Source organism: Schistocerca nitens, chromosome 7 (genome assembly GCF_023898315.1).
Source record: "Schistocerca nitens isolate TAMUIC-IGC-003100 chromosome 7, iqSchNite1.1, whole genome shotgun sequence".
Lineage (NCBI taxonomy): Eukaryota > Metazoa > Arthropoda > Insecta > Orthoptera > Acrididae > Schistocerca > Schistocerca nitens.
This window is the reverse complement of record NC_064620.1, coordinates 506073696-506090843: the sequence shown is the minus strand read 5'-3', so window position 1 is coordinate 506090843 and position 17148 is coordinate 506073696. Positions and strand designations below refer to the sequence as shown.

The 17148-nt window shown below is 39.5% G+C and overlaps 1 protein-coding gene across 1 annotated transcript in view; it reads left to right on the top strand.

Annotated features, from left to right (window-relative positions):
* The window catches only part of LOC126195710 (uncharacterized), a 219220-nt gene that overhangs the window by 108062 nt on the left and 94010 nt on the right, over window positions 1-17148 (top strand). The window contains exon 3 of the mRNA XM_049934339.1: window positions 15027-15173. Within this exon, the coding sequence (XP_049790296.1) occupies window positions 15027-15173 (147 nt within the window). The remainder of the gene's footprint in view (window positions 1-15026; window positions 15174-17148) is intronic.

Below are 17148 nucleotides of genomic sequence, written 5' to 3'. Positions count from 1 at the left end.
CCACAGTGTCCTGTGTGACTTTCTCCCCCTCAGCGTGACACAGCTACGCCTCCCTTTAGGTCGAGTGATTGTGTCTCACCCACACCATTGCCAGCAACTCACCTTTTGCCAGCTCCTCCGTCGAGCATCTATGTCATGGTCGACGTCTCCATGTATACGGCCGACGATCTAGCAGTCCAGGTCGGTGACGGTTCCCTTTTCATCCTCCACGCTCCTCCCCGCTCTCTCGATGATTCACATCCCTCTGTTACACTGCTCAGGCATCTCTCCCTTCCTCCCGAAGCCGATGTCGATAGCATTACATCATTCATCGACACAGCCAGTACCCTCACTGTCACCATCCCCATGTGTCCCTCTTCCTCAACATCACTGTCTCCCTCTCCCCTCCCCATGTCCAGAGCAGGCCGTCAGCTTCGACCTCCTCTCTGGCATAGAGACTATACCTCTTCCTCGCCTATCTGTCCCCCCCTCACAGATCTGGATACCTCACCAATTATGCCGTGCTCCGCACTACCGGTGGGGGGCTCTGTGGCGGTTATCGACCGTAAGCAATCGACCAACTCATCTTTGAACTAACTTTATTGAAAAATGTTTAGAGTAGTGTTCGCCATGTTGTCGAATCAAACAACTGTGGATTTTCAATGTGTCATTTTGTGTAGCTATTTCTAGTAACAATAAAACTATTCAATCGATTAAGTGGTATGTTTCGGTTCTACAATCTCTACACGACCCAACTACCACAGATATATGCATTATGCAAGAGGAAAGCAGGAGTGAAATAGAAAGTGATTTATTACAGGAATCCGGCTTGAACAGAGTAGAAATAGAGGTGATACAGCCAATAATTGGTATCAATGTGGGATGAATTACAGATATAGCATTATTAGACTCTGGCTCAAATTTATATGCAATTTCTGAATCTTTCTGGCAGCAAATTAAAGATTTAGGATTAATAGAATTACCAGTTACAGGAGTCAAAATTAAGACAGCAACTGGACATGTAGTAAGCCCATCAGCAGAGAAGTATTACTGGAATTTAATGGTAATGAGTATCGTTTTGATATTAGTTGCTTTGTGGTGAAGGGTTTGGCATTGAACGTAATTTTGGGTATGGACTCCTTGTACAAATATGACTGTAGCATTTTTGTAAAGGACAGAGTGGTAGAATTTGATGCTGGTTCAAACAGACGAAGAATAAAATTTAAAGGAGAATTAAAAGGGGGTGAGACAGTGACTCTTTTACAAAGGATAGATAAGGTAGGTCATGAAATGTGCACTGAATAGCAGATATATGACAAAGTAAATGAAATGGGACATTTAAGTGAGGAACAAAAGGTGCAGCTTACAGATTTATTGTGCAAACATAAGCATGTGTTCTCTGAGAGACCTGGAAAAGTTGTAGATTTCCATTATGTTTTGAGGGTATTGCCACATGAAGTAATAAGGGCCAAACCTTATCCTATAGCAATAGCTGTTAAGGAGGCTGTAAGGGCCAGGATACAGAAGATGTTGAAGTGGGGCATACTGTAAATGGGGAGGAGTGAGTATTGTAATCCAATAGTAGTGGTGAAAAAGAGGGATGGTTCTATAAGAATAGTATTGGATGCAAGAAAGCTAAATAAAATAATAGTCAATGAAAATGATCAGCCAGAGAACATGTATGAGCTGTTGCAAAAATTTTATAATGCTAAAATTCTGTCCAGTGTCGATTTGACTTCAGGGTTCTGGCAGGTGCAATTGGCTGAAGAGAGCAGAAAGTACACTGGAGGGCAGGACTTATATGTTTGTGCCATTTGGTTTGTCAATATATGTAGTAGTTTTTGTAAGGGCTTTAAGTCATGTGTTGGGTGATGAACTAATGAGAAAATTGACAGTGTATGTAGATGACAGTTTGATCACAAGAAGCAATTGGAAAGAGCCCTGTTAGCTGTTGGAGGATGTATTCAAGGCTATATCTAAAGGGTGAATGATGCTTATGTTAAGTAAGTGTGATTTTTTTCAAGCAACGTTGCTATTTCTTGGTCATCAGCTAACTCCTGATGGCATTTTGCCCAATAAAGAGAAAATCAAGGCTATTGTTGACTGCAAGTGTTAGTATTGTACCGGTAACTTTGGGGTAAGTTTTTCTAGAAAAGGAAAACAAGAAGAAAAACAATATAGTGTGAAGGTGTTATGTAGAATGTTTGATGTTTTATAATCATTATTATTATTTATTTTTATAACTTTTTTTTACCAAACCCCTACTCTGTTTTATCTAAGTGATCCTTCAATGTATAAAATGTATTGCATAACAGGTACTTTTTAGCTGCCTTTTTAAATAAGTGTATTTTTGCAATTTCTCTTATCTCTTTTGATAATTTGTTGTACAGTTTTATTTCTTGATAGAAAATGCTGTTTCGAGTTTTATGTTTATTTTTCCTTGGCAAGTGTAAGTTGAGTCTTGTTCTTGTTCCATGGTCATGGACAGAACTGTTTGTGCAGTAATTACCATTGTTATTTTTGATGTGTACAACTGACTGGTAAATGTATTCACACGAAGCCATTAAAATCCACAGTGTTTTGAACAGATCTTAACAATGTGGTCGACTACCATTTTTGGTTATGATTCTTATGGCTCTTTCCTGGAGTTTGAAAATTGTGTTCATATTTTGTGCATTTACTCCCCAAAAAAGAATGCCATAGCTAAGAATTGAGTGTACAAATGAATAGCATGTAACTAAAAGACACTGCATGTTACACACTGATGATAGGATTCTAAGGGCATAACATGCTGATGTCATTCTGTTTGCAGGTACGTTTGTGTGTTCACACCACTTCAACTGACAATCAATATTCATTCCTAGAAATTTTTCATTTGTTACACATTCTGTAAAGGTGCCATCTACATTTAATTTAACATTGTCATTTTCCCTCTTCAAACTGAAATTCATGACATTAGTTTCCTTTATGTTCAGTGTCACTTTGTTACTTATTGACCAATTGTAAACTTCCTTGAGAGCTTCATTTGATTTCTCTGCAAGGGGTTCTCTCGTTTTCTCATTGACTATAATTTTGCTGTCATCAGTGAAGAGATTTTTTTCACCATGAGTAACGCTGCTGAAAAAGTCATTGTGTATATCAGGAATAGTTTTGGTCCTTATATGCTACCTTGCGGAACCCCTATATTAATGTATTTTAGTTCTGATAAGTTTTTTACTAAATGTTTAGATCTATTTGAAGTATGTGTTGTCTCTACTCTTTGTACCCTATCTGCTGGGTATGATTGAAACCAGTCATTAGCTACCCATCTTATTCCTAATTCTTCTAATTTATTTTATAGAATATTGCAGTCAACTGTATCAAAGGACTTAGAAAGATCCAAAAATATGCCTGTGACACTCTCATCTTTGTCAAGAGCATCAAATACAACCTTTGTGAATACTACTATGGCTGATTCTGTATTTTTGCCACTTCGGAAACCAAACTGTGATTCACTTAAAAGATTGTATTTATTTAGGTAATTAATTAGTCTTTCATAATTATTTCTATTATTTTTGAGAATGGTGACAGCAGGGAAATGGCCTGATTATTTTTCTATGTCTTCTGTATTACCTTTCTTTTATTTTTTTTGATTTATTTAAATGTCAAGTTCCGTAGGACCAAATTGAGGAGCAAATCTCCAAGGTCATGGAACGTGTCAGTACATGTACTTACAACATAAAAAGTAATAACAGATAAAAATAAATGTTCATGAACCTGAAAGAAAATCAGTCCATAAGTTTAAGCAAATGCTATCAGCAATACAATGAGAATCATCTTAATTTTTCAAGGAACTTCTCGACAGAATAGAAGGAGTGACCCATGAGGAAACACTTCAGTTTCGATTTGAAAGCGCGTGGATTACTGCTAAGATTTTTTAATTTGAGTGGCAGCTTATTGAGAATGGATGCAGCAGTATACTGCACACCTTTTTGCACAAGAGTTAAGGAAGTCCGATCCAAATGGAGGTTTGATTTCTGCCGAGTATTAACCGAGTGAAAGCTGCTTATTGTTGGAAATAAACTAATATTGGTAACAAGAAACGAGAATAAGGAATATACATATTGAGAGGCCAATGTCAAAATACCCAGACTCGTGAAAAGAGGTCGACAAGAGGTTCGTGAACTCACACCACTTATTGCCCGAACCGCCCGTTTCTGAGCCAAAAATATCCTTCTAGAATGGGAAGAGTTACCCAAAAACATAACACCATATGACAAAAGTGAATGAAAATAAGCAAAGTATAGTAATTTACGTGTCGAGATATCACTCACTTTCGATACCGTTCGAATAGTGAAAATGGCAGTGTTAAGTCTTTGAACAAGATCCTGAACATGGGCTTTTCATGACAGCTTACTATCTATCTGAACACCTAAGAATTTGAACTGTTCAGTTTCACTAATTATATGCCCGTTCTGTGAGATTAAAACGTCAGTTTTTGTTGAATTGTGTATTAGGAACTGTAAAAACTGAGTCTTACTGTGATTTAACGTTAGTTTATTTTCTACAAGCCATGAACTGAGGTCTTGTACTGCTCTACTTGAAACCAAGTCAATGTCGCACAGAACATCCTTTACTACCAAGCTAGTGTCATCAGCAAACAGAAATATTTTAGAGTTACCCATAATACTAGAGGGCATATCATTTATATAAATAAGGAACAGGAGCGGCCCCAACACTGATCCCTGGGGCACACCCCACTTGACAGTACCCCACTCAGATCCCACATCACAGCCGTTATCAACATTGTGAATAATGACCTTTTGCTGCCTGTTGCTAAAGTAAGAGGTGAACCAATTGTGAGCTACTCCCCTTATTCCGTAATGGTCCAACTTCTGGAGCAATATTGTGTGATCAACACAGTCAAATGCCTTTGTTAAATCAAAAAAATACGCCAAGAGTTCTAAACTTTTTGTTTAGCCCATCCAGTACCTCACAGAGAAAAGAGAATATAGCATTTTCAGTTGTCAAACGACTTCTAAAGCCGAACTGTACATTTGATAGCAAATCGTGTGATATAAAATGATGAATTAACCTTACATACACAGCCTTTTTCATAACTTTTGCAAAGACTGATGGCATAGAAATAGGTCTAAAATTACATACATTATCCCTTTATCCCTTTTTATAAAGTGGCTTTACTACTGAGTACTTTAATCGCTCAGGAAACTGACCATTCCTAAAGGAAACATTACAAATATGGCTAAATACAGGGCTAACATGTGCAGCACAGTACTTTAATATTCTAGTAGTCACTCCATCATAACCATGAGAGTCCTTAGTCTTCAGTGATTTGATTATTGTCTCAATCTCCCTCTTGTCTGTATCACAGAGGAGTATTTCAGACGTCAATCTCGGAAAGGCATTTGCTAAGAAATTTATATGATTTCCTGTAGATACTAAATTTTTATTTAATTCACCAGCAATGCTCAGAAAATGGTTGTTAAATACTGTACATATATCTGATTTATCAGTCTAATACCATTTTTAAGCACCTTACAGCTGGCCGCGGTGGTCTAGCGGTTCTAGGCGCGCAGTCCGGAACCGCGCGACTGCTACGGTCGCAGGTTCGAATCCTGCCTCGGGCATGGACGTGTGTGATGTCCTTAGGTTAGTTAGGTTTAAGTAGTTCTAAGTTCTAGGGGACTGATGACCACAGATGTTAAGTCCCATAGTGCTCAGAACCATTTGAACCACTTTTTTTGCACCTTACAATACTTTTTGTAATGGGCTACTGTAGCTTGATTGTGACTACTTCTAACATTTTGATATAATTCCCACTTTGTTCTAGATGATATCCCTATCCCACTAGTCAGCCAACCGGGCTGTCCATTACTGCTAGTACCCCGTTTAGAATGTTCTAATGGAAAGCAACTCTCAAAGAGCATGAGAAATGTGTTATGGAAAGCACTGTATTTATCATCTATATTATTGGCACTATAAATATCTTGCCACTCTTGTTTCTTGACAAGTTTTGAAAAACTCTCTATTGCTGTTGGATTAACTTTCCTACATAGTTTGTAATTAAATCCGACATTGGTTAGAGTACAAAAACCCTTTATTGTTAAAATTTGTGCATCATGGTCTGAAAGTCCATTCACCCTTTTACTAACAGAATGCTCATCTGGTAATTAAGAATGAATAAAAATATTGTCTATGACTGTGCTACTGTTCCCCTGCACCCTAGTTGGAAAAAACAGAGTTTGCATCAGATCATATGAATTTAGGAGATCTACCAACATCTTTTTTCTTGCACAATCATGTACAAAATTAATATTGAAGTCACCACATAGAACTACTTTCTGGTACTTCCTACAAAGTGAATCAAGAACCCTCTCTAGCTTAAGCAAAAATGCTCTGAAGTCGGAGTTAGGGGACCTATAAACAACAGCAATTAGAAGTTTAGTTTCACTAAATTCAACTAATGCTGCAACAACTTTCAAATATCTGTTCAGTGCAGTGTCGTGATACGTGTATGGAATCAAATGAAATACTGTTTTTTACGTCCAGAGCCACTCCCCCACCCCGCAAGGAACTCCTTGAGAAACAGCCAGCTAATCTGTAGCCTGGTAAAGGAAGCCTCTGAATTATCAAATTATTTAAGTGGTGCTCTGATATACCAGTAATTTCAGAGTTAACATCTATTAGCAGTTCACTAACTTTATCTCTAAAACCTCTTATATTTTGATGAAATATGCTAATTCCTTCTCTACTTGGAAAAATTACATCCTCTCGAGGTGAGCCCTTAGTTAGAGGCACTTCCTTTAAGAAGGTATATCTATCAGCTGACTTCAGTCTAAAAGAGGTGCAGCTCTAACACCAACTACTATAGGAATTTTTCCATGAGTGATACCACTACCACCACCACCACCCACTACACTGTCACCTATAAGCTTAGCCAGCCTCCCCTTCCCATACCTATTGAGGTGCAGGCCATGCCTAGTGAAACCCCATCTATTGATAGACCAAACTGGCACCACTGAGATGTGATCCATGCCCTCCGCCATCAGTGCCCTCCCCAGCCCCACATTAACGCGCCTAACAGCCGCATTAAGGTGAGGCCGATCATGATGCTGAAACAGTTGCATGAAATGCACATTAGTACCACCAGTTTGAGTAGCTATCTTAACCAAGTCACCACTGACATCATATTCCCCGTCCCTATCGAGACTGTTCCCTGCTCCACCCACTATCACTACCTGATCCTCTTTCGTAAAATTCTTACATAACTCCCCTATGCTTTCAGTCACCTGAGCCAACCCTGCACTAGGCTTCACAATGCTGGTGACCTGGTACTCACTCCCCAACACTTCCTGCAACTGCTGGCCCACACCTCTACCGTGGGAACTACCTAGCAGCAGAACCTTCTTTCTGCTAGACTTTGCAACTAACCTAGGCCTCCTAATTGCTGAGGACTGCTGCAAGTTACCTACATCTACGGCTACACGAGGCTCCTCTCCACTCAACTCTGACAGTGGTCGTATGTATTGCATGTATGCAAAGTAAAACTGTCTGAGTACCTCCTCTTCCTAGCTACCTTCTTGCCAACTGCCAGCTCCCATTCCCCACCACCCTTCACCCTCCTCAACCTATCTAGTTCCTCCTTTGTGCATTGTAACTGCACCTGAAGGGCACAGATCTTACGCTCCTGCTCCTCTATTAACTTGTTTCTACTACAGATTCTACATTCCCAGGAGAGGATCTCCCTAAAATGACCACTGGCTTCCCCACTGCATTCCCCCCAATGAAAATACTTTGAACAAATCCCACACCGTAATCCACTACTCACAAAGCTACGACAGAGCCCACACTTTTCACTCATGGTAAATTTTACAGTTACTGGAAATAAACTATACCTGTACGTCTACGTTACCAAAGTTCAGTTACACCAGTAGAACTATTTAAGAATTAGCAATAATGGTCTCGAAATTCTCTGCCTACTAAGAAAGCAGCTACTTGTATTAATACTACTACAACACAGCCGATACCAATACCAGCAAAACTTCACAAAATTATTAGCTACAACCAAAAAGGTACAACTCTTGCCTGTTTTAACTGCTCTGGAAATGTTCCTGATGTGAAGGATTCATTTATTATATCTGTTAAGAGGCCTTATATAATCTCTATGCATTGTTTCCATACATGCATTGGTACTTCATCTAAGCCTACTGACTTTTAATTTTTTAGTTTTTGAACAGTTTTATTGACTTCATTCTCTGTGGTTGGAAGTAACATCGTTGTATTTAGTGCAACATTATTTACAGGTGTTATATTTGTTGTGGTGAATTTTTACTGGAACTTTTCTGCAATACTTGAAACTGCTCATTTACATAGTTTGCTATTAAGTGTTGTGGATCATTTATTACCTTATCCCCCTCCCTGCATTTCTTTGCCTCTCCCCATTTCCTTTTTTATAACATCCCAGAGAGCTTTGCTTTTATTCTCTGCATTATATATTATTTTGTCATTAAATGACTTTTTTGCAGCAGTCAGCACCTTCCTATAGATCTTTTTGTGTCTATGGTAGAAATTTAAGAATTCTGGATCACTGTGAGTCTTTTTCATGGAACTCAGGTATTTAAGTGTTTGGGAGGACTTCTTAATACCTGCTGTTATCCATCTGTTTTTGTGAGATGTTTATACAGACATGCATACTTTTGGAAATGCCTTTTCAAAGTTCAATTTAAACAATGTGGAGAATTTAGAGAATTTCATATTCACATTGGTTTCCTTATACACTTCATCCCAGCTCTGTTTTGCTAGCTCCTTTGAAAAATCTTTTATTTTGATTTCTGATGGATGTCGTTTGTAGGATTGTAGTTTAGAGAATGATTTGATGCCTGATTTTACTGTTGTTATGTGACAGAGATGGTCTGGTAGTCCGAGATCTTTTACAGCTGTATCAAATTTTTCCCTATTCATATTTGTGGCCACATGGTCAATTACTGATGCAGTCATTGTAGTAACCCTTGATGCACTATTGACCAATAGGGACATGCCAAAACTTTGAAGGATATTTATGAGGGTGCTGCTGGATTCATTTATGATATTAGTGTTGATGTTAATGTCCCCACACAGAATTATGTTGACCTTTGTACTTGAGACTTTATCTAGGAATTCTGTTAATTTATTGAAAAAAGTGTCCACACTACCACTGGGAGATCTATACACACATAAAATGATTAATTTCTTGGTGATATCAAGCCCTGTTAATTAAATAGCTGATATTTCAAAGTGTTTGTCTTCACTAATAATAATAATAATAATAATAATAATAATAAAGATTTTATTATCTTTAGGCCATTACAGCAATTGACAATGTCAAATGAAGTTACAATTTATAATACAGTGTGATAAGGTATTGACTACTGAAATATTTTAGCTTATATTACAGTAAATGTACAGTGGGTCATCTGTTGGATTACTGCATTTTACAGTTGAAGAATTCATTGATATCATAGAAAGGGTGGGCAATAAACCATTCATGCAGTCTTTCTTTGAATGTATGTTCAGGAAGATCCTGTATAGCATGTGGCAGCTTATTAAATAGTTTGTGCCCTGTGACTTCATAGCTATTTATTGATTTTGATAATCTGTGGTAAGGCGTGTATATGTGTTTGATGCTTCTTGTGTTGTAACAGTGTACATTTTCTCTACGTTTCACATCTTGTAGGTTCTTCTTCATAAAGATTAAGACATTGTATATATAGAGGTTTATTACTGTCATAATTTTTTGTTTAGTAAATAAGGTTTTGCAGTGAGCCTTATGTGAAGAATTTGTAACTATCTTAATGGCTTTCTTCTGCAATAATAGGATGTCATGTATATGACTACAGTTACCCCACAAGATAATGCCATATGATATTATACTTTGGAAGAATGCAAAATAAGATGATCTGATGTATGTTTCAGGTACACAATTTCTGAGTTGTCTTAATAAATAAATTACTCTAGATAGCTTACTACTAATTTTACTTGCTGTACTGAGGTCATGTCTTGATTTGGACTGTGTTCCTTTATCCCTTGAAGCAGTTCTGCAGTAAGAATTTGCCCTTTCCTATGATAATAACACTACGTGTTGGATTTATGCCTCTCTACACCAGTGCTCTGTAACACTTCAAATATTGATTGCATGTTTTGATGGAGGATTGTTAAGTCTGTGAAATGCCCCATGTTACTCTTCAATTGTTTGTTTTTCTTTGTGACATCTGCTATGTGTGATATTTGGAGTGTTAAAATCCGTCTTGTGAGTGATTGTTTAAGTAGTTTTTAAGGTGCTGGAGCAGATTTCAGCTTCTAAGAAAATATGTCCTGTTAGGATATGCAGTACCAAAGTGAATCCAATTAAATTCTACAGGTACTAACAGACATTGCCATATGACTGAGTCAACAAAGACTTTACTCCAGAACCATCTGTGAATTCAAGTAATACAAATGAAAGTTGTGTTTGAAGATGGTCTTTCAAAATTAAATATATTTCACTTCATGATCATATATCAAAAGGAAACATCACTATAGAAATCTGTAAACTTACAATGAGGCTGAATGGCTCTCCACTACTTTCTTTAAGGAGAAAAAATTCCAGTTTTGCTGGTTGACACATTCTTCTTTTGTCTTTTGATGGTACTGGAATATTTTCTCCTGAAAGTAAATAATTGACAACCATTCTCTGTGCCCTTGTAATTTTATGAACATTGAATGAAAAGTAGTGCTTCCACTTTTGTATCTCCTAGGCAGATGGCAGCACTGGTATGTGGCAGGTACTGGATTCTTCAGTAGACAGCTTCAGTTGGCAGGAAGCTTTGATTAGTGAGTGGTTGTATTGTTACAATGTAAAGATTAGAGCCTTGCACAGACTTTTGGTCAGTGCATTGCAAACAAAGTGCTGTGCAGTAGCCACCAGACAGATCGCAGGAGGCGCACATCGGCACAGTGCGTCACGGACGGTAGTTGCCGCAAGTAGAGTCCCGTCCACCAGAGGGCACACGAGAATTTGGAGGTGACCTCTGCCGGCGTAACAGCAACAACAACTCAGGCAGCACGGGCCGTTCCCAGTCAGTTAACATCGGGCCTGCCTAGGACTCAGTCCCGGTCTATGCTAAGTGAAGTACTACGTAAACGTGAACAGTGTTACTACATGCTGCTATAGAATCCTAAACAGCAGTGGATCTTACCCTGAAGGAAATTCATTAGGGAATGCAAGCCATGTATGGTGATTGTTTCATTTGAGCATTGTATGTAGCTAGTCCAGTAAGTATAAACATGGTGAGGCACCTGACTTAATGAAAAAGTGTTGGAAAACTGAACTGAAAAAGAAAAACATTGACAAACTGACACAGGGTGATCACCATATCTCTTAGAGCGAAACTGCAAGCACAGTTGGCCTCACAGAATGATGTAGGTGAATTGGTTACCAAATGGTATAGGCACTGATACCAAATAGTACAGGCACTGAGTCATTAACAGGCACACAAACAAAACTGGAAACTTTACTAGCTTTTGGATTAATCCTTTTTTTAGCTATAGTACACACACAGACCCATCATCCAACTCCATTCCCTCCCCCCCCCCTCCGCCCCCCCCCCGCCACACACACACAAAACTGTATCTGTCCTCCCCTCCTTCCTCTCCCCCCCTCTCTCTCTTACACACACACACACACACACACACACACACACACACACACACACACACATGTAAAGGTACAGTATGGTATCTGAATATACAGTACTGGGACTGCAGTTTTGGAGGTGGGCTGGGGTGAGAGGTTGTGGTGGGTGGATTGGGTGAGGGGAAAAGGGAGGTGGAGATTGGGAGGGAGGATTGGGGAAGTGTGGCTGGCTGCTTGGAAAAAGGTAGCAGGTGTATGGGATAGGAAATGGATGCAGGCACCTATGGGCTCATGTAGCACAAGATGATGAGGATGTGGAGTAGTGGGTTGTGAGTGTGTGACAGAACTGATGAAGGGGAGACTGTGAGGAAGAGGGTGTGTATGCAGAATGAGTGAAGTTGGGGTCCTTGGACAGGGAGATGTAGATCAGATTGTTGCTTTGCTTGGTTATTGAAAGAACTGTGGGCATCCTGAATGATGACAACTGAAGTCTACAGACTTGACATTTGCCAGGAATCCCTCTGACATTACAAGACTATAGGTGATGGCTTTCTGTATTCAGTTGTAACTACAGAGATAATGTGGGTACACCACTACAGACCAGAGACAAAATGTCAATTCATGGAATATCAACACAAAGGTGCCATGGGGAAAAAAATTAAAGACACAGTCCTGAGCTGGAAAAATCATAGCATCATTGTTTTGGAACACAGGCAGTACTATCCATTCACGGAGGTATTTTCTGTGTATGCAACTAATTGAAGACAGTTCATTTATTGCCATATGCATTTGCTGCTTTTATTTGTGAAGAATCTTCAGTGGCCTGTAAACATGCTTCTTTTTATACACATAATAAATTTATTATGTGACAGTTACAACACATTACCAATATGGTACTATGGCACAATTTGTCATTTTTTTCCCTTTTTAAGGTAAGAATCAACTATTTTAGTACAAATTTCATGATGCGAAATAATTGTTCAGTGTTACCTAAAATTTCCAACGTTTTAGCCCATGTGTGTGGTCCTGGAGATGTGTTCATTAATCTCCATGCTCCAGTTGGTCGATTTCTGGCATTTTTGCACCCACATTTGTTTTAATAGATTACTTACGTCACTTGCACTTTACATTTTGTGGTCAGCATGTGTGTGTTTAAGGTGTGTTGTGTTGCCGACTGTCGCTGTGTATTTATCTGTCATCATTTGTTTGTGTTGTATGTATGGATTTGGTCATTAAGTACCTTCTTTTCCATTGCAGGGGCTCTTTATATGTGAAAGTACACCTTTTGTTGTGATTATTCACTCTAATAACTATCACGTCTTATGCCATGTGGGGTGGTTTATGTCCATGTGTTAGCAGATGTTTGGCGAAGGTAGAATGGTTATTTTCATATTTCCAACTTCTTATATGTTCTTTATATCTAGTTTTGAAGTTCCTACCTGTCTTCCCAGATATATTGATTCACATTCTGGGCACTGTAACTGGTATATACCTACTCCTTGGTAATTATCTGGTTTGTTTGTTGTTTGTAAATGTGACTGAAGTGTGTTTCTTGCTTTGTAAGCAATGTGAAATTCCCGTTTCTTTAATATATTTGCTGTCTTATGTGTTGCTTTGTGTTTGTACATTAAAGTGTACCATTTCTTCTGTCAGTCATGTCAAGAGGGTCACTGTTTTGTATTTCTGTGTGTTCTGTAGTGTCTGTGGGCTTCTTTGGCATTTGTTTTCTCTGTTTATTTTCGTTTTTCTTTAGTTTTGTTTTAATTTTTTGGTTAAGTTCTTGTACTACATGGGTGTTGTAACCATTGTTTGTGGCTATGATTTGTAATGTTTCTAATTCTTTATCATAGTTTTCTTTCCTGAGTGGGACATTATTTAGTCTGTGTAACATGTGTCATAGGTTCACAAATTTTTTGATTTTGCAGGTGGTTGGATGAAACATGTCGCTGTTGGATTTCTGAAGATGTCAAACGTGTGTTTATTGTGGTCTCTCTTTATTGTTATATCCAAGAAATGTATTTGCTTTTATATCTCTTTTTCCATGGTATGAAGTTTATCAATTTTCTCTGTTGGTTCATCTACCATATAGATTATGTCAGCCACATATCTGTACCAGTAAAATATCAAGTCACACATATGAACCCACCCACCCTCACACACACACACACACACACACACACACACACACACACACACAAATTATAAACAAAAGACAAAAGATAAACACGCAGCGACAGCTGGCAATTCTACACACCGTAAACACACACATGTTGAACACAAAATGTAAAGTGCAAGTGATGTAAGTGATGTGTTAAGACAAATGTGTATGAAAAAAACACTGGAAATTGGCCTACTGGAGCATAGAGACTAATGAACACATCTCCAGGACCATACACATGAGCTAACAGCACTGGAAATCAAAGTAAGTAACACTGAACGATAATTTCACGTCACGAAATTTGTGCTACAAAAGTTGATTCCAACCTAAGAAAACAAGAGAAAAACATGAAAAACTGTAACTTAGTAACATATTGTAACTACCACAAGATACATTTATTATACATATAAAAAGAAACATTTTACAGGCCACTGAAGATGCTTCACAAATATAACAGACAAAATGCTATTAATTTAGTGTGTTACTTCACAATGCTTCACAATACCTTTGATATGATGAACAACAAGCACCTGAAAGGTAAAAGGAAATTTTTTCTTATTGCTTGACAATACCAGACCAGGCTCTTCACATGCCATCTGAACACAACTTCAGAGATGGAGGCTCACCACTATATAGCATCCTCCATAGTATTCGGAACTGGCACTGTGTCACTTCCATCGTTCCCAGTAATGGAACAAGATCTGCAGAGGGATCTTATCCAGTTGTGTGGTTATTATGTGGAAAAGTGAATGTCAATAATTAAAGAGCACATTCTGAGGATTATCTCTGTTTTTAGTTTATTTGAAATATTCCTATCAAAAAGCAAGTTATGAAGGTGGAGCCATTACTGTTTCACAACCCTTGTACATTATTGTACTTTTTCCTTTCTGTTTATGTTCTTCATAATTTATATATTTTATACTCCTTGACTTTGGAGTACTGAAATGAATGATGTTCTGTTTAGTAAGCACATGTTCGCTATGCCATATTATTTGAAAAATCTGTTGGTGACCAAATCGTTACTTATATTATCATCTTAAAATTCACTATCTAATGATAAAGAAAAAAAAATCTTCATGCTTCAAAAATATATTGTACACAAGATATAAATATATGAATCAGCAAGAAGATTAATCTTAATCTATGTCATAGTGAGGAAGTTTTGAATAGGTTTTTTGAGAAAATCTACTCTTTGGCTTTTTGCGGTATACCCACAGCATGTTCTTATTATGTTGCAAGCAGTTGTGGACAGATGGTGTTGGATGCCTTGATGAAGATTAAGAATGAATGTGATGGTTCCCTCACATTTCGTAGATCATGTCGTGAAGGGATATGTGGGTCATGTGGAATGAATATCAATGGGAGAAACCAGTTAGCATGCCTCAGGTAGGTTGCTGAATGTATTTACTGTTTCTCAAGTATTACTAGCTAATTAGTAGTTAAGTACTGGACAGTCAATGGACACATGACTAATAAATTAAACACTATGCTTAGATTTTGAACTCATATTCTTCTGCTATGAATTTTTCTAGCACTGTGGCTCAGTTACACTTTAAGGGAGGAAACTTCTTGCTGTTATTGACATTTGCACAAATACACTCCTGGAAATGGAAAAAAGAACACATTGACACCGGTGTGTCAGACCCACCATACTTGCTCCGGACACTGCGAGAGGGCTGTACAAGCAATGATCACACGCACGGCACAGCGGACACACCAGGAACCACAGTGTTGGCCGTCGAATGGCGCTAGCTGCGCAGCATTTGTGCACCGCCGCCGTCAGTGTCAGCCAGTTTGCCGTGGCATACGGAGCTCCATCGCAGTCTTTAACACTGGTAGCATGCCGCGACAGCGTGGACGTGAACCGTATGTGCAGTTGACGGACTTTGAGCGAGGGCGTATAGTGGGCATGCGGGAGGCCAGGTGGACGTACCGCCGAATTGCTCAACACGTGGGGCGTGAGGTCTCCACAGTACATCGATGTTGTCGCCAGTGGTCGGCAGAAGGTGCACGTGCCCGTCGACCTGGGACCGGACCGCAGCGACGCACGGATGCACGCCAAGACCGTAGGATCCTATGCAGTGCCGTAGGGGACCGCACCGCCACTTCCCAGCAAATTAGGGACACTGTTGCTCCTGGGGTATCGGCGAGGACCATTCGCAACCGTCTCCATGAAGCTGGGCTACGGTCCCGCACACCGTTAGGCCGTCTTCCGCTCACGCCCCAACATCGTGCAGCCCGCCTCCAGTGGTGTCGCGACAGGCGTGAATGGAGGGACGAATGGAGACGTGTCGTCTTCAGCGATGAGAGTCGCTTCTGCCTTGGTGCCAATGATGGTCGTATGCGTGTTTGGCGCCGTGCAGGTGAGCGCCACAATCAGGACTGCATACGACCGAGGCACACAGGGCCAACACCCGGCATCATGGTGTGGGGAGCGATCTCCTACACTGGCCGTACACCACTGGTGATCGTCGAGGGGACACTGAATAGTGCACGGTACATCCAAACCGTCATCGAACCCATCGTTCTACCATTCCTAGACCGGCAAGGGAACTTGCTGTTCCAACAGGACAATGCACGTCCGCATGTATCCCGTGCCACCCAACGTGCTCTAGAAGGTGTAAGTCAACTACCCTGGCCAGCAAGATCTCCGGATCTGTCCCCCATTGAGCATGTTTGGGACTGGATGAAGCGTCGTCTCACGCGGTCTGCACGTCCAGCACGAACGCTGGTCCAACTGAGGCGCCAGGTGGAAATGGCATGGCAAGCCGTTCCACAGGACTACATCCAGCATCTCTATGATCGTCTCCATGGGAGAATAGCAGCCTGCATTGCTGCGAAAGGTGGATATACACTGTACTAGTGCCGACATTGTGCATGCTCTGTTGCCTGTGTCTATGTGCCTGTGGTTCTGTCAGTGTGATCATGTGATGTATCTGACCCCAGGAATGTGTCAATAAAGTTTCCCCTTCCTGGGACAATGAATTCACGGTGTTCTTATTTCAATTTCCAGGAGTGTATGTATTGTATCCATCCTGGATTATTATATTGTAGTTAATAACATTTGTCATGTTGAAGTCTATATTATTATTATTGTTATTATTATTATGTAAACACTGACAACACCAATTGCATGTAAATATGCTCAACAATGGAATAAAACATTTGTATTCTTAGTGAACACAATGAATGAATGGGCAAATAAGTGAATGAAAGGTGAAATGACCAACATAATTTAATACTAGATGTTTTTGAGAACCAAGTGCATGTTTGAAGAGTCAGTTTCTTGCTACAGAGTGCAGAGGCATTACTGTTGGAAGGAAGATCCAACTGATCCTACGTTCAGTGCAATGACATAAAT